Source organism: Amblyomma americanum, chromosome 5, assembly GCF_052857255.1.
Source record: "Amblyomma americanum isolate KBUSLIRL-KWMA chromosome 5, ASM5285725v1, whole genome shotgun sequence".
Classification (NCBI taxonomy): domain Eukaryota; kingdom Metazoa; phylum Arthropoda; class Arachnida; order Ixodida; family Ixodidae; genus Amblyomma; species Amblyomma americanum.
Window position 1 is genome coordinate 202,391,383 of NC_135501.1, and position 18,007 is coordinate 202,409,389.

Here is an 18,007-nt window from a genome sequence, read left to right on the forward strand (position 1 = left end):
TGCAGCACAGCCAAGCCAAGACGAGCTTAATCGACAGCCAACAAACGTAGCGGACGTATCCAACCGAGTCGATCCAAGCGCAGCCAGTAGCTGGTCAGTCGCTCAGCTGCTGCTGTTGCTGCTTTTGTTTTCAACTAGACGGCAGCATTCCTGTGGTAATGATGGCAGCGAAGGCAACGGCCCGTGTGCTCCGCGCTCTTATGCAGACACCGAGGAAAGGCCCGCAGCCATGCCTCTATCACACGTCAGCGGTTTGCAGAGTAAGTCACTATGTCTATCTGCCGTGTTTGTTGCGCTATCAAGTGCGCGCATGATGCGCGGAGGTGGGAAAGCGCTTACGCGATGTGCGCAAATATGTTTGTAGCAGCTTGCGTATGTCATGGCCATGCCGTAAAAATCTGGCAGGTGATGCGGTGCTCCGAGATCGCCTTTGCTTCGCGGAAAGCGATCGAGGCGATTTTCCCGCATTTTTCTACACTAAATACGCATTTTTGAAAACGCGCCAGTTTCGTACGACTGTCTGCTAATGTCAGATGCAAAAAACGTCTGCATTCTTTGGCTCACAATTTCGCTAAGCTGATTTCAGCTGAGTAGCTTGTTGGTTGAGCTCGCGTAATTTTAATTCACGCAGCCATCACCTTTCACGTTGAGTAGAAACGTGAGAATGTGATCAAATTTCTTGAGCCGGATATATTTTCGAAAGTACGGCTCGACTGTTGCGGTGTTTATCTTATTTCCGCCATTTTTAAAGCAGCGACGCGCAAACGCAGCTTCGGCTGAGTGGCTGCGTCGAGGCCAGTATAAACACTGCGCAAACGAACCCGTGGCTCCATCACGCCAGCGATAAGCCGTTATCTGAGCTTCAGGGATTTCATTTCACTGAACAGGACCCCCCTCACCGCCGCATTCCGATATGGAGCGTGAGATCCTGTTCGGCGATCACCTCCGCCTTCCGAGCGGCAGCAAAACGTCGTCGTGCGAGCTCGAACTGCTGAGGCTTCTGCGCGACGTCGACCTGGCTGTCTTGGAGAAGCACCAGCGGTGGAAAGCGAAGTTGGGAGAAGCCGAAGATGTCCTGGCGAAGCGCGACGCCGAGCTGAAGCAGACGAAACACGAGCTCGCGTCGTGTCGCGAGGAGGTGTCGCAGCTGCGCGACCACGTCGCCTACCTGGAGGCCTTCCAGGCCGACCTGGTCTCCAAGTACGACCGACGCATAGCCGAACTCAAGGAAGACGTGAGCCGAATCAAGAAGCGCTACGGCGACCTCAAGGCCGCCGCCGGTGGTGGGCATGACGGCCGTGCGACGTCGACGTCAGCTGACGACGCCGTCGACTTTTGGAAGAACAGAGTCGCGGAACTAGAGAGAGAAGTGGCCAGGCTGCGACGCCGGGAAGTGGCGACCGACAGAGAAGTGCGGAGCGCTGCGAGTAAGCAGAGGGAGGAATTGGAGAGGCTGGTGTCCGACAAGGACGGGGTCATCGACAGGCTGACCGATAAAATTGCCGAGCTGACGAAGCGCCTTCGTCAGGTCGAAAGCGCCGCTGCGACCTCGACTAAAACGGCGGCGCCGTCCGCACCTGTGGTGACCCCTGCCGGCGGCCTCAGAATGAACTGGGACCCGCCCGACCTGGTCGAGCAGTACCTCGGGACCTTTCAGGATGATAAGATGCTCAAGAACGCCACAGAGCTGCGCAACAAGATCGAGCAGCACATGCATGAGTTCACGGCCAAAATTGAGCAGGACAAGAGAACACTTTAATGTGCGAGCACTTGTCTACTGCATGCATTTGGTATTATTCAGGCACCATTTTTAACATGCTCTGTGTTCAACGCAGTAACACCCAGCTGAACAAGACATGTGGTTTAATGCATCCATGTGCAGTGAGTTCCACATACTATCAGTGCGAATACTTTATGGATGCCAAGTCCATGAAAAGTGTGGATTGCCATGCACCTTTGGAAAGCAGCCGGAAATTGACGGTTGACTGCATGAGCCAAACATACAAGCTTAAACGGGTTTGCTGTCACCCTCTTTTACTTTTTTTAGCATCGAACACTTGCAACAAATAGAGCTGTCAGTGAGAGTTGCATCCGACAAGAATGTCACTTAGAATGAGGTTGCCGCTTTTGACAGGGCAGCCTGTGCAATGTGCTGTCAGAACGAAGTGCACTGCATCATATTTCTCTGTGTGACTTGCAAGGAATAAATGTCATAGGAGGAGGTCGTAGTAATTCCTGAATGGCATCATTCTGAGGATTAGACAGGATGCATTGATCACTGGCACTTGTCTAGGCACAGTACCTGCTTGCTTACTTTGAAGGAATTGACGTATGTATTCCTCACTTCCTAGAGCTACACATGGGCTACAGGGAATGCTTTATTGGAGGGTATTCAGGCTACATCATTTTCTTTAGCGTGTACCACAACCTCGTAACTTGGGAATCATTAAAGCATGTTATTCTTTTTATTGCCACCCTGTAGCATTTTTCGTTGGAGAACTCTGAAATCCTATAAAAATCTTCAGTGTGCATTCTGCATGTCTTTCAAACAGGCCTGCAAGCAGTGTCAGATGTTAATGTTCTTACAGTGCTAGAATTCTGGTTTCTTTCAGAAATAGATGCCTTTATTACACACCGCCTACATCACTGGCTCCTGATAAGTTTTACTATGAATGATAAAATAATGGTTTTATTTGGTTTGAAAATAATCTATGGGTGGCATGCCCTGAAGCTGTGCATGCACAATTGTACTGCTGTCTCGCGAGGATTCTGAATGTTAAGCGAGACACAGAAAGAGAATAGCACCATGTCACTCAAGAAGCACAGGCCCACAAAACTGGATGCTCGATTCAAATGCAGCGGCATGGCCACCGTCTCGATTAATTGCCACTTCACGAACGATATATGCAAAAACAAGTCCGGTCCGATGGGCGGTGCATTAAGATCTGCATGCCACAATCGCAGAAACGCAGAATGACGGGGACTACTCTTACGTGGCTTGCTACGATGCTACCACTTCCTCAAGTATCAAGCATCTCACACTTTTCACCTCTCATTATCTGAAAGAGTGCTGAAACTCCGGTGTTTTGCCCTCATCAAAATGCAGTTGTCATGGCTGTAAAGCCATCAGGGGAACAAGGATATGAAGGGTACAGGAAAATGAGAGAAAAACAAGGAAAAAAAAAAAGATAAACACACTGTCTAAAAGGTGCTGCAAGCACTTGAGAAGTTGGCAGTTTGCCTAAAGTGAATGCAAATGACAGGAGGATATATGGCAAATGTCTGCGAAAGGAATTAAACGGCTCAAGCAAAACACGCAGCCCCGCTGTCGCTGGCAGAAATGTCTTCATGCCTGACGGTGACGGACGCAGATGCACGAGGTCATTTGCTGGAATGATTTGGACGTCAGAAGCTTGAATGGCTAATGTAAGGGCAACAACTCAGGATTTCCTGGTTGTTGTCCAGGTGCTCATTACAGGCCAGCAGATTCGCCTGTTTAAAACCATTAAATAGAATGCGCGTGCAAAGCCTTTGTGTGGCATTCTGGGCTCTTCTTTTTGTGTGTTACTCCTGAAGCAAAGTGCATGTCCTGCTGCGGTGGCCGGGGTAATAAAAACGTTCGTTGTTCATACCAAGGTCACTGGCCTGAACACCTGTGGCCGTACAGGTATCAATTGAGGTCTCATGACATGTGGCTTACTGATTATTTGGCATGCATTTTTATTGTCTGTTATGTGCTAGGTTTTCTACAGTATATAATTGAAGAAATAGAGAAAAGGAACTTTGTGAAACTGGCCAGGTGTAAAATGAGATGCTTGTGCATGCTTAGTTCCGAATGGTGTTGTTTTTGGGTGTGTCTCTTTCTTGCTAGTGTTTCTGGTTTATTTTTTCTTTGCCCCCTCCTCCTCCACTTATTTGCACACTATCCTTCTTGCTTATTTGCCCCCCCCCCCCCCATCTTTTTTTTTTTGCAGTGTGCTTTTGCCGTTTGTTAATTATTTTTCTTGTTTTCAATATTTTTCTTTAAGTAGTTTGTCATTTTCTTAGTTTTTAATATTTTTTGTAGCAACAGCTACGTTACGCTAGCACTTTGAGCCCTCAGAGTGGCCACCCTTGAGCTCCGTGGCGGCGCTGTGGTTAGTCAGTGGTTGGTCACGTGGTGCGGGGCAGCTGCCGGCGGCGCGACGCCCCAGCGAAACCGAGTGAGGGGGAGCGGAGAAGGGGAGAGAGTGAATTCACGTTCAGGGACGAAGAAGAAGGAACGCCCAGCGAAACGGAGCGGTGAAAGACTGACTTAGCAATTTGACTGAGCGAATTCCACGTGGCCAGCTGTAGCTATCGCGTCACTCCAGGTTTAACCAGAGCCACGTGACCAGAACTAAACCACAGCCATTTTTCTTTCCCTCGCCTCTTCTTTTTATTGCACAGTATGGTTCTTGCCTTTTTATAAATATATATATATAATTTGATCCCTTCTCATGCCTATACATTTGTGCCTGTCACTTTTTTTTTTCTGGGCTTTTCTCTTTAATTTTCTTTTGTTTCTTCTCTGGGATTCATGCAACATAGGAAGACATTAGTTAAAAAAAAAGAGAGAGCATGTACAATATTGTACAACATCGCAGGAACCTACTTTATGTAAATTATGCATATGAAAAATATTGCAGTCTTCAGATTTTTCTTTACCTGCATGGTTTACATACTCCTTCATATACAGAAGTCTTATACGGTAGCAGACCAGTGAATCTGGGGCAAATGAAAAATTATGGCACAGAGTGCCAATCGTTTGGCTGCTATTCTTAAAGGACTATAGCGGCCTAATTTTATTGCATGTTTTCTTATTTAAAATGGTGCGTTAGACACTAGAATACATGGATCACCACATATTTGCCTGCGGCCGCTAAGTAATTTATAATTTAATTTCTTTCTTCTTGACGCTGCTTCGGTTTTGCTTTCTTCAACCGAACAATGGCCGTGATGTGTAGTTGACCTTAGGTCACGTGAGGCACGCAAAAACTGCAATATAAACCCTCATACGTAGTTTTAACTCATTACAGCACTTAAACCAACCTGCTTCACGAGCTAGAATTGCAACAAACGGCGCATCAGCAGTTATATTGCTGTTTTTTTTTGTGTGCGTGTGGAAATAGCCAGGAGGAGGGGTATCATGATGATGATGATGATTCCTCCCTGTCCTGATCATATCCGCCTAGTTTGGCACCCATGCAGCAATTCATTCCTGCACAAACCAATTTTAAAGTTTGCCGTTTCCGTCACCTCAGTGCAGGTGATTTTTGACACTGCATTTGCAAGGTCACAAATACTAATTGCACATTATTGCCCGTGCCCCGTGTGAAGAACAAATTTTGAGGTTTGCATTAGGTCGCTTTAGACGTTTTATGAACAGAGTCGTACTTTCCAGTCGTTATTTCAGCTATTCAACGTGCACACGTGCGTTGTTTTAGTAATGTTTATTACATCATCACGTTGTCAACTGGAGCATTCCTCTTGGTCATGAAGCGAGGGTCTGCTGCGTTTGCTGCTTTAAAATAGTACTACTTGGCATTTTGAAAAATAGCTTCTTCCAGAGGCAGGGGACTGTAACGAATGAGATGCAATGATTAACTCAAAATGTTGTGAAAAACCCTCAGAGTTGTTCTTGCTTTAACTGCTGTTACAGTAAAATTAAAGATGCCCTTTGGGGATATGGCACCTTTGTTGTTTTTGCCTTCAAGTCAGTTTTGAAAGGCTCTGGTTTCACCACTTGTGCTAATAAGAGCATTGGCCACTTTCTAATGTGTTATTTTTATAATTACCAACATGGCAGCAGCAGCAGGGTGGTGACTCTACGTCGTCAGTGCCCCCGCTGGATGACACAGGTCGGCCGCAGTTCTTGGGCACCAGGTGCGACTGGACTGAGACGATAGAGTTCCGCACGCATGTCGTCACTGAAGGCTTCCCCGTCTACCGCGTCCTCGACCGTGAAGGCAAGCCTATCGTACCGTCCGAAGACCCTCAGGCAAGTCCGAGCGTGCATGCGAGTTCTACAAATGAAACTGAGCATATAGCTCTTCGTTTTCCTCTTCTGTGCCGCCAGGACCGATTGTTTCATATTATTGAACTAGACCCTGTCCTGCTTCAATTGTGTAGCATTTTGAAGCTAAAGAAAGTGTCGCTGTTGGCCAGGGACTGCATAATCTAAAGCACTCGCACTCAAGAATCGACCATGACCAGCCAGTGTGCAGGCACCAGCAAACCATTTGACATGGAGAAAACCGAGCGTGTTCAGCCTCTGAAGCTAGACCACATTGCCAGCCATTTCCAGTCAATGATTATGGAGTTCCGAATGCTCTTTACATGATCACAAGAGTATGAGTTGGACTCAAGTGGTGGGGAAATATTGTTACAAATTTTCAAAACTCGAAATTTCTTGGAAATAAATATCTTTTACCATCAAGCAAACGCCTCTGAAGACACACAAAGACAAACTATGGACTCTCTGCAAAACTCTCGAAGTCACCTTCTTTGCAAAGTGCAAACCCTTTCACCATGGTGGGTGAACTGGTTTTGGGGGGCAGAAATAATGAGCAGTGTTGAAGCCATTTATTATATTATCAGATTAATGCCAGACCCCTTTCCTGCATGCTCCTACACTTTGCCGCTGTTGCGATAAAGGGATTAAGCTCCCGAGCCAATGCTTTGCATGCACAATTCACCCTCCCCACTGCAGTCACAAAGAATGGCTGAAAGGCAGCTGTGTCAGAGTACTGCTTGTCATTGCGTGCACAGCATAAGGCCCAGTGGAGTAGAAGTCTTTAGTACTGCACCCAACGTCTTCCCCTAGGACGGCCCACTTCGCTATGGTAAAGGGTTTTTGCTACGCAGGAAAGCTGACTTGAGGAGTTTTGCAAAGGGTCTATTGAATTTCACTCTGAATGAAATTTGCTGAAACGCTCCTTAGTATCTCTTTAGCATTTTTCAGTCTGTTTGATTGTCAAGGCCATAGTGAACTGTCGGTGAGGCTGTTGGCGAGCTCCATTCTTCCTGCTTGCAACAGCTGCCGGAGGCAACGCTGCTGAAGATGTACCGTGGCATGACCCTTCTCAACAGCATGGACCGCATCCTGTACGAGTCTCAGAGACAGGGCCGCATCTCCTTCTATATGACCAACTTTGGCGAGGAAGGCACACACTTTGGCAGTGCCGCCGCTCTCGACAACAAAGACCTGGTCTACGGACAGTACCGGGAAGCAGGTACGTTGCACCTCCGTTTTTTGTCTTTCAAAGCTATGATTCAGTGTGTTCCCACAGCTGACCTTGGCAATTCTGCAAGGTATTTCCAAGCCTGCAGCTACAGCTCTTTAAAATGTGGGACTTGGTTTACACTCACAAAACTGACGTTTAGTGGCCAAAAAGCATGTGAAGAAACAACAATATTACAGGATGTAGCCTACAAGCTACAGGATCCTTCTTGATTTATGTGTTTTGCCCATTTGTTAAGATATACTGATGTGTGCAGGTATGAACATTCAGGTTTTTGGTACAGCACACAGGCACAAGGACAATGCAGTCCTGGTTGGGCAGACGTGTGAACTTGCTTGAGTTGAATCTTGTGAGGATAGGCAGCATTTGGACAGTTATTCTTGCGCATCATCGATCATGTAACATTACTAATTGAGAGATTTTTTCAGGCCTGTTTCACAGTTCCGCTATGGCTACAGCAAGTACAGTCGGCCAGCTCCCAGTGGTCCAGCTCCTCGTTTTGGATAATTTAATGCTAGTGTTTTTGTTGTAGTCTCACGGTCAGTCTCCGGTCACAACTTTGTGCAGGTGTCCTGGTGTGGCGCGACTACCCGCTGTCCCAGTTCATGGGCCAGTGCTACGGCAACGAGCTGGACGACTGCAAGGGTCGGGGCATGCCAGTCCACTATGGTAGCGCTAAACACCACTTTGTCACCATCAGCTCGCCACTCGCCACACAGATGCCGCAAGGTGAGTTGTTTCACTCCAGCATTTTGGAGGTGTATGCAGAACTTCCTCGTGGGTAAACGGCATTGGCATAGCATGTCATAACCCAAAAATCCCACTTTTTCCTGCTCACCAAGTGGGCCTTACTTAAAAAAGAGGCGTGTAAGCGTAGTTATTATTGGGCGGTCTTGAGAATGTACCACCTGTACTAATGTTAACCAGGCGAGCCAGGTGAAGGGGGTGGTGAAGAGTGTGCTGTACTGCTATAACATTCATTTTTTACCATTAAAGAAATAGGAAAGTTTGGTAGTCTTTGTGCCCACTTATAATTGGTCACCCTTTTATAGGGTGGTGCTACATGAATTGGCAGATTCTTCTGGTCAGGACACCTTTACTGTTGTATGGTACTGTATTGGGGGAATAATGTCCCGAAGCAGCATCTGGGCTATTAGAGATGCCGTAGTTAAGGGCGCTAGATTAAACTGGGCCACTGGGGGCTCTTCAACATGCACTGGCATCACGTAGCACATGGGCATTTCTGCATTTTGCCTCCTGTTAATATGCGGTCACCATCAGTGAGATTTGATCTTACGACATTGTGACCAGGAACCGAATGACATTGCCGCTGAACCACAAGAGCAGGTACTTTTACTGTTGCATTTTAGTGTGTTAGTGAAAAGTAATAAACATAAGGCAGGAGACAATGAGGCACTATGTATAGCCACTGTTGAATGTTTATGTCTGCATTGATTTAAGCCCCTAATGGTCACATTGTAGCACAGTCGTCCACAGACCTGCCTAGAGTGCTCGAACACCATGCTGCGCTGTGCTCCACAACGCACGAGCAATGTCTAGCAGGAATGCCTGGTTTGAGATAGCCCATGTCTGATGCTCAGACAATGCTCAGAGAAAGCTCAGAGATGTGCTGCCTTGAACCAGGTGCCCTGCTAGACCTCGCTCGTGCACTGCAGAGCACAGTGGAGCATGGAGTTCAAGCGCTCTAGACAGTTCTGTGGACGACTGTACGTATATTTAATTTTCAACAACGTTGATTTAGTATTTTAAATATAATAAAACATGATGGGTTAGCCGTATTAGGCTGCCAGTGCACTTATAATTGAATAATATACATTGCTGAAAGATTTGAAAACTTTTATAGTTAATGATTGTGTCATTCAAATGAAGCTATTTCAGAATGCAACAAAAACATTATAGGCTTGGGAAGTTCAGATAATCCAAGTCAGCTGTACTAGTTTAAGAGAAAAAGTGGAATTTGTAAACATGTGCTAATAGCGTGTTTTTCCCATTATCACCCCTTCCATATACACACAGCTGTGGGCTCTGCATATGCATACAAGCTCGCCCAGAAGAAGAACTGTGTTGTGTGCTACTTTGGAGAAGGCGCCGCCAGTGAGGGGGATGCTCACGCTGCCCTCAACTTTGCTGCCACCCTCGACTGCCCAGTCATCTTCTTCTGGTGGGCACCGTAGTGTGCAAGATGTTTTGGCTTAACATGGTAGTACAGATCTGGGCCACTTTGTAAGCTTGTCCCATTGTAGGCACAAGCCAGGAACATGTGACAACAGATGGACACATAGTGGACAGGGCACAGAGGCTTTCTCCGACTGACTTCAAATTTCAAATCAAGCTCACCTACATACATGTTTCTGAAAACCTGACCACACTTGCAAAGAAAACCAAATGAAAGAACTTGTAGATAAAGATTGAGCAGATGTGACATAGGGGGCAAAAAAAAAACCTTAGCTGCTTCAAACAAAAGGTAACAAGAAAAAAAAATGGGGCAAAACTCCCTATTAAATTTGTATGGCCATTTTCCCCCAGGTCTGCCCTTGTGTGCAAACCATGAACAATGAACGCGTTGGCATTCTAAGATGATTAATGAGAAGAGTGTTGGCCGGTGTGTTCATGGACACCTCTATTGTCCGTGTCAGCCATTGCAATTCTTTTTATTATGACTTCATCACCCTTGATTTGCACTCTACTTCTTCTTTTCCGTCATGTCGAGCAGCAGGCTTGGGTTGCATTACCGTTTGACCTCTCCTCCTTTTCCCTTAAACTTTACTTTCTTTTTAAAATGATTTATAACTTGTTTCATTCAGAAGCAGCTATGACATCACACCATATTGGTTATTACTAGAGGTGCGCGAATTTTGATACCGATTATTCGGTAGAACAGTAGAGTATTAAATATTCAATTCGATCCAAATCTTTGGTACTCGAAATCTCGAAGTATTCAAATCTTGACAGTGGTTTTTAGCGCTCAAGTTAACGTTTGTCTTGATCTTGTCAAAGAGGTAGGTTTGAAGGTGTGCACGTCTGTTGTGGCAGCAGCTGTAACAACCGAATCCTATGAGAGCACCCATTCTAAGGATCACATAGGCCAAGCCCATCCGGATCCTGCGGCTATCACTTCCAATGACAGTAATACTAGCTATCACTGTCGTGCAACCGGGGTTACATTGTTCCTCAACTACTATTGTTACTGTTAAGTGACAGTGGCAGCTTAGGTAGTGGTCAGTAATAGTTACTGATGGGTTATAGCAGTTGTCTCTGTTTCAACTTTCGCTATCACTCTTGCCGCTATTGCTGTTCAAGAGAGGTGGATGGACAACTTTTAGAGTTTTTGTGAAGGGACACTGAGGAAACGGATTGTGTCGGCTTGCATCAATATATTGCTGCGTTCTGATGTTAAACAGGCGACCTTGACTGAAAAATTGAGCGTTTCTCAAGCTGGAAAGGTCAAAAGCTGGCATACAGGTCTCGCTACCATCAGCCATTTTCGTAAGCAAACTGAAGCAACGTCGAGACCAGTTTTTTGTATGCGGATCTGTGAGGCTAGATTTGGCTCCCATTCGCTTCCAAATGGTGATAGCGGAGTCCTTTTCGGCCTTGACATTGTGAGTTGTGAGTTTATTAGCTACCAAAAAATCCAAGTTTATTAGCTACAAATGCATAATTTGCCTCTGAACAGACACCTAGTGTAGCCAGAAAGAGTTGAACAGTCGATTTTTTCTGAAAACGAAAATTGTGTGAAGTTGGCCTCAGCGATCCTTTAATGTGAATGTTACAAGCGTCAACTGAGTCACATATTTCATTTTCTCGCTTCTTGCCAGTCGAAACAATGGCTACGCAATCTCTACTCCAGCCTACGAGCAGTACAAAGGTGACGGCATTGGTGAGTGTCTTCTTTTTTTCCAAGAGTGGGCATTGTCATAGCTGGAACAGGAACTCGATTCACAGTGCAGATTGCTTGCAGCATTACATATTCCTCACTGGATAACTAGCTTTCCTTAATGGTACTAACGGAATCAACAAATTAAGCTTTCTTAATTAATGAGCTAGTACTCGAAAAGTGTTGTAATTTTTAGTCTGGCCTAGAGGGCTCATGGAACGCGTGGTATTGCTGAAACTGTAAGAAGAAAAAAAGTTGAAAATTTAATCGTTTTCCAAGTCATCCATGAGGAGGTAAAATTGTAAACTCTGGAGAGGAACAGTAATAGCTGAGCTCTCTTTACAAGTTTATTGTAAATGTCATTCAATTCTCATTTAGCTCTGCAAGGAACAAGTTTCATTTCCTTATTTTTTTAATAACTCCAGCCACTAATTAGCTCCATCTCAATTGTGGCGTTTATAGGCGAGCCTTTAAGTCATGCTATTCTTTTGCTCGAAAACAGTTGCAAGAGGGCCTGGTTACGGCATTGCATCAATACGAGTCGATGGCAACGACGTGCTGGCTGTGTACAATGTCACTAAGGTGGCACGCCAGATCGTCATCGAGGAATCCAGGCCTGTCCTAATAGAGGCCATGACTTACAGGTTTGTTGAGGCATCATAGCATGCCCATTTCCTTATTTTCATTCGCATGTGAGAAAATCAGAAACGAACAATCTTCAAAGTGATTCAGTTAATTGCTAGTCATGGTATAAAATAGGTAGGAGAGCGGACTCTGGTGATTAAAGTCAGCGGCTAGTATTTCATTGGGGTGGAGCTTCGTGGTGCATTGAACAAGTGGCAGTGCAGCTTAATGAAAAGTGTGACCCTGCCTTGCTGGCCACATTCCTATGCAGTCTTAATGCGGCCGTCAGGGTGGGAGTGTTTTACCAGGACAATTGATTAGGTTGTGGCATTGTTGAACATGTTCGGCCTATTTCCTGCACTGGCATTTCGTCTCATACCAGCGCCAACATGCAGCATGTTCACTTAGTCATGACTTTGAGGGAGGCAGTGAAAGGGAGAAAGGAAAGGGGAGCAGAGGAAGAGAGCACGAGGATATGTTGAATGTGTGACGTCAGCATGGAGTTATTTGTGTGTGTCAAAAGCATTGTGACAGGTTTGAGCTGTCAGACATTACAGCACAAACAGCCACATTCGCATGAAATAAGACATACACCGCCATCTTGGACATGATTGTTTATGCTACAGTTAAGTTTGACGTGTTTTACAAGCTCACCCAGAAGAGTTTCTTCAGCTTGAGTTGGTATTGCTCTGGGATATTATTAGTCATGGTGGCTCGAGTTATCCGAGCGTTTGAGGTTGGCTAATAGGCGTATGCAGTCTTTGACCTCCAGGAACAAGCTTTTCGACCATCATGAAAATGCTTGAGGTACTCATGAATGCTTTTGAGAGGTTCTTTTATAAAAGCTTCTCACTTAGGGGTGACTGATGCGGTGCTTAACTGAGATTTCATGAAGCTTATCACAAAGAAGTGTATTTTAGTGTTGCCAGTGTGATTCAATATGAACTGGTGGGCGAGTTGGTCAGACATGGTTCTTGTAAAACAGTGCATCGGCTTGAAGCCAAACAAAAAAGGAACAAAACACAGCACTGATCAGCGCTGTGTTTTGTCACTTCCTTGTTTGGCTTCGAGCCATTGTGCTGTTTTACAGGAGCCAGTGTAATGGCATTCCTTAATGATTATTTGTTTATTGGACGTTGACTGTCCCTTTTGGAATGGTTTGCTTTGTTATGAGGTGTGAAAACTGCATTTTGAAATTCATTGTGGCATGACAACGGAAAGGGGAGAAGAAGAAACAGGTGCTATCCTTATGGCTGTCATGAAGAATGAGACAAAGTTGCTCACGTCGTATAGCATTGGACCTCAAAGTGTCTGCATAAAACATGCCATAGTTATTTGTTTTTGCTGTAGAATTGCCTCACTGTCTTTGTGTGAAGAAATGGAATGGTCATCATCATCATCATACAAACTGCTCTGCGAAAGAGACCATGAAGCAGTCATTTATTACACATAATTCAAGCACAGCTCAGACAAGAAATATTTTAGAAGCTTCATTGTAATTATGCTGAATTTCCACTGTATGCTACATTACCTACAACAGAGAAGGCGGGCACAGAAAGCACATGGCACATATGAGCATTCAGGCTTCTAATTACATTATAGCCAAGCCACGTTTTAACTCTGCTTATTGGAACTGGGAATCTTTCTTTCAAATGGGAGTTCCTTGTGACGGGAGTGCGCAGGCTAGGTGGAAATGTGCAGAGGTGTTGCTCCTTGTTGATTACACTGTGTAGTGACACTACACATATAAAATGTTGTAAGTTCAGCGCACAGATGTTACTTTGGCAGCTATTTTTATGTAAGAATTAATTTAGTTTATGCATAGACGTTGTTAGTAACGGTAGCTGCCCGTGAAAGTAACAGCACTTCCGTAATGAAAAGATATCACTGTTCAGAAGACCTTGGTTCAGAAATGCTCAATGGAAATGCACATGGAAGAAGTGCCATCGTCTTGGGTAAGCCGGGAGAAGGATAACTGTTTTGTACACCATGTCACCTGCGAGATTTAGCCTTATAATTCACAAGTAGACAGCAGGATGTGCATGGCATCGTCTGTATTGCCAGGCCCTATTTGTGAACCTTGGGAGATACACAGCCCTTTGCATCAAAAGTGCTCGATTTCTGCATGATGCCGATCACATTAGTTTTCAGTTTGCAGGTTTTCTAATCCCTTATGGCTTTCTCCCTGTTTTTTTTGTCTATTGTTTTTGCTTTCACCAGGATTGGTCATCATAGCACATCGGACGATAGCTCAGCGTACCGGTCAGTGGATGAGGTTCGGTCCTGGGACCGAAACGACCACCCCATCACGCGCTTTCGTAACTATCTCGTCCACCGCGGGATATGGGACGACACCAAGGAGGAACAGTGGAAGAATGAGACCAAGAAGCAGGTATACTCAGCAAGCCTTGCTTGCATTGCACTAGCAAAAAAAAACAAAACATCATAAACAGCCTTACTATGGGACACAGGATCCTGTGTCCCTCTCCTGTCCTCGTTTGTATCGCGCTAAGCCAACTTGCAAATCGTGACTCCACCTAATTGTCATTCTTGGTAAAAATCTGTTGTTTAGCTCTTTGTAGTAATGCTGATATTTGTTTGGCAGGAAAACACATTTGTAGCTGAGAAAATTTCAAAATGATGCATTTAAGAGCCTTAAATGGCCTAGCCTCAGAGGCCCATAGCCACAAAGAGTATTAATGTTGTCGCAGTTTGCCTGTGAAAACGGGCAGTGCCGGGCCAATTCTAGCTCATAGAAGCTCTTTTTAGAAAAATGACCTGCTTGTCATTACACAGCAGTCTGTTGCTACAGGCTGACTTCAGTTTGTCCTCAATCCCCCCTTAGTGCTTCCGGAACCTGCCTGTGTCTAGTGTTTCAATAATTCGAAATCTCAAAAACCAGCGAGAGTGACCTTTGAATAGTCTCCCCGCTAATCGCTCAAATCTCATCAACATTGAGCATTCATACATGCCTGAAAGAACATCTGACTGGCATGTTCTGTATTTTGGCTGCTGTGGTGTCACCATTGCCACCCGTATGCCCTCATTCATGGCACAGAATTTTGGTGACTCGACAAGCCGAGTTTGGATGCTTTGCAAGTCGGTTCTGAGCAAGGTACCCAGCACAAAGCATGTCCAGTTTGTGCCTATGTCACTAAGCATTTTTAGCTCGGCTGAACAGATAACTGCGACACAGAATGCGGTTCACGTTTTGCAAGCCATCACGTGTCACCATTGAGGTGAGTTTGCTTGCGAGGTTTAGTGATCTTTGATTTGTGCTGTTGATCTTTAAAGTCTGTTCTCAACCTTATGATAGGTGTCTAAGTCAGTGGTAATGAAGATAGATGGCGGCCATGTCAAGCTTTATTCTGTTTCTCCCACACGTATCCAAAGGGAGAAGCTGCATTTTAAGACTGCATGAAGACCTTGGTACAGTTAGATATAACTTGTCAGCGGCTTTTCCCTGACAAAGGACCCCCTTCCAGCAAGTAGTGTCGGCCGATTCTCACGACCCTGCTAGCATGACAAAGCAGGGAGTGGTAGATGAAAAGGGGTAATCCCTTCCTTCTATGGTTGGGGATAGACCCGGCCATCTCTCAATTATGGCTCTGCTTTTTCCATTGTCACGCTAGCAGGGTCATGAGACTCAGCCGATGGCATTGGCTGGAAGGCGGTCCTTTGGCGGGGGAAAAGCTGCTGCTTTCTTGGGTTGCATCCGACTGTAGTAATGCAGGCCTGAATGTCTAAAAGAACATTGGCTGCTTTGCATATTTGAAGTTGTATAAAAAAAAAGACATGTTCGCTGTAGGGTGACTAATATTGCACAGTTATTGCTATATTTCTTCTCCAATTAAGGCTTCTAAATAATGGCCTTTTGTTGCTTCATCATTTTATTAAGCATGACTAACGGGACTTTGACAGATGTTGCATACTCACTATGGTATGTTGATTTGAAGCATTTGCATTTCACCTTCTTTATCAGTTGTCATTTGTTTACTGTGTGCTGGCACTGCAGGCAGCAACACTGCCCTCTTTGTAGGCCTTAAGAGAGTTGGTTTAACCAAAAGCTGGTGCTGAAACAAAATTTCTCAAACTGAGTTCTGTGGAGCCTTTGTGGGGGTTTCTTGTGGAGGTGTGCAAATATTCGGAAATTTAGAGTATCGAATCGAACATCCTTGTATTTGATTATTCGAACGAATCAAATAGCGCATCTCCAAAATTATTTGAAACGAATCGAATATGCCACCCAGTTTTCGAATACTTTCCGAATAATTGCCACAAAGTTTGAATAAGGCTTGCTGTATTTTTCTTCAAATCTTATTCCAAAATCGGGGACCATATACACGCGTACCATGCTGCCGCATTCGGCATGCATGGGATGAGGATTCTGTGCTCCAGTGCGGTCGATTTGCATGGCAGTGGTCATAATCCTCATACATCGTCTCAGAGATTGGACGACGCAGGAGGGCCCAGGCAGGTTCCCCAAACCCAGCTTTTATGCTTGACCAGGTCATGCCTCATATGTAGCTCTCGCCCGTCTCATGCACTGAGATGCGGTGCTAGTTTATTATCCTTTATCAACAGCGAAAGGCACTTTTCTTATGAGCATAACATGAGAATGATAAAGTTAATACACTGACTTCATGTTGCGACCCCCCAAATGAAGGTCAGTGATGAGTCTTTTAACAGATGCAGCTATAACTGCGAAAGCAGCACTTCGCTGTTTCTCACGATAGATTATGCACACAAGCAGCGAATATTCATCAAAATATTCTATTCGTATTTGATTCGGTTCTCTCACTGTTCGATTCATATTAGATTCGGTTTTCAGCTAAACTATTCATATTCGATTCGGTTTAGAAAAAGTACTATTCGCATGCCCCTAGTTTTTTGGAGTGCTTTTTGGGTTCCCTAAGCACTTAAACCTATGTGTGTCTCAATGCCCTTCTTTCCTCATTACCCACTTTATTTTGGGACTAATCAGATTGTCATTGCTCATTTGCAGACTGTTTCACTGTACAGCTAGTCATTATTAATTGACCTCAGGTATTTTTTGAGGTGCCATGCATCTGCACACTCTTTTTTTGCATCCATGTTAGACGGGAAAGAGCGTAAACCATGAGAGGGTTGCTCAGCACCTTCTGAAAGCTGTAGGGGCTTCCCGAGGCTACAAAAATAGAGAACTGATGTGCTAAAGGATGAGACAAGAGATAGAAGATCCTTTAAAGAGCTCTGTTTGGGTGCAGCATGGGGTGTAGTACAGAGTAGTGTCAGTACGAATTGTGTTTAGCAGTTTTAACCAGTAAATACTACAGCTGTGTCCTGTGTGATGTCAGTGCACACCAAAGAGCTCCAGATGCCCCAAAGTAATCCTGAGTCTTCCGGTACAGGACTATCCTAACTCCTCTTTCTTCCCTCTTGCCGCCTACTTCATTCCACCCACCGCGGTGGCTCAGTGGTTATGGTGCTTGACTACTAACCCAAAAGGTGCGGGTTCGACCCTGGCCGCGGCGGCTGAATTTTGATGGAGGCGAAATTCTAGAGGCCCGTGTACTGTGCGATGTCAGTGCACGTTAAAGAACCCCAGGTGGTCGAAATTTCCAGAGCCCTTCACTACGGCATCTCTGATAGCTTGAGTCTCTTTGGGACGTTAAACTCCCATAAAACCATAAACCAGCCTTCTTCATTCCGTCCCGCACAGTGCAATCCAGATGTCCCCATTGAGTGAGACGGCTACTGCGCCCTTCCTTTACTTACAGCTGCACAACCTACAGGAACCTATTTACGAGGATGTCGTGTTGTATCACGTGCTGTGTCACAGAAAGTTCTGGAATGCGCCCTTAGTGACCTTTGCATTGGTGCTTTTAGATCATGCAGGCATTTGCGCGTGCCGAGAAGCTCAAGAAGCCTCCTGTCAAGTACATGTTCACGGATGTGTACAGTGAAATGCCCCCTTCACTGGAAGAGCAGTGGGTGTCCTTTGAGCAGCACCTGCAGCACTACAAGGAACACTACCCACTCAACGCCTTCAAGGCAGAGGAATAGGAAGCCTTGAGCTGCAAGACCTATGCAACATGTTGTTGCATGAGAGATATGTATCTCTCTATACAGTATTGCGGCATATCAGGTCGTGACTTGAAGAATCCGCATCGCATCCTGTTGAGGAGTGTGTTGTCAGAGAAGTGTGCCTGTATGAAATCGCATCTTGGTACGTCATATTGCT

At 45.3% G+C, this 18,007-nt stretch overlaps 2 protein-coding genes across 2 annotated transcripts; both read left to right on the forward strand.

Moving 5' to 3' along the window:
- The first annotated feature begins 71 nt into the window (after positions 1–71).
- Positions 72–17,968, forward strand: LOC144133448 (2-oxoisovalerate dehydrogenase subunit alpha, mitochondrial-like). The gene is made up of 9 exons (XM_077666547.1): positions 72–260; positions 5,828–6,019; positions 7,058–7,253; positions 7,830–7,991; positions 9,300–9,444; positions 11,102–11,163; positions 11,663–11,804; positions 14,005–14,176; positions 17,653–17,968. The coding sequence occupies exons 1-9, from the start codon at positions 159–161 to the stop codon at positions 17,827–17,829; spliced, it is 1,350 nt and encodes a 449-aa protein (XP_077522673.1). The 5' UTR covers positions 72–158; the 3' UTR covers positions 17,830–17,968.
- On the forward strand, positions 734–2,232 carry LOC144133451 (uncharacterized). The gene has a single exon (XM_077666549.1). It carries the CDS (start codon positions 914–916, stop codon positions 1,757–1,759), a length of 846 nt encoding a protein of 281 aa, XP_077522675.1. The 5' UTR covers positions 734–913; the 3' UTR covers positions 1,760–2,232.
- Positions 17,969–18,007: the final 39 nt, after the last annotated feature.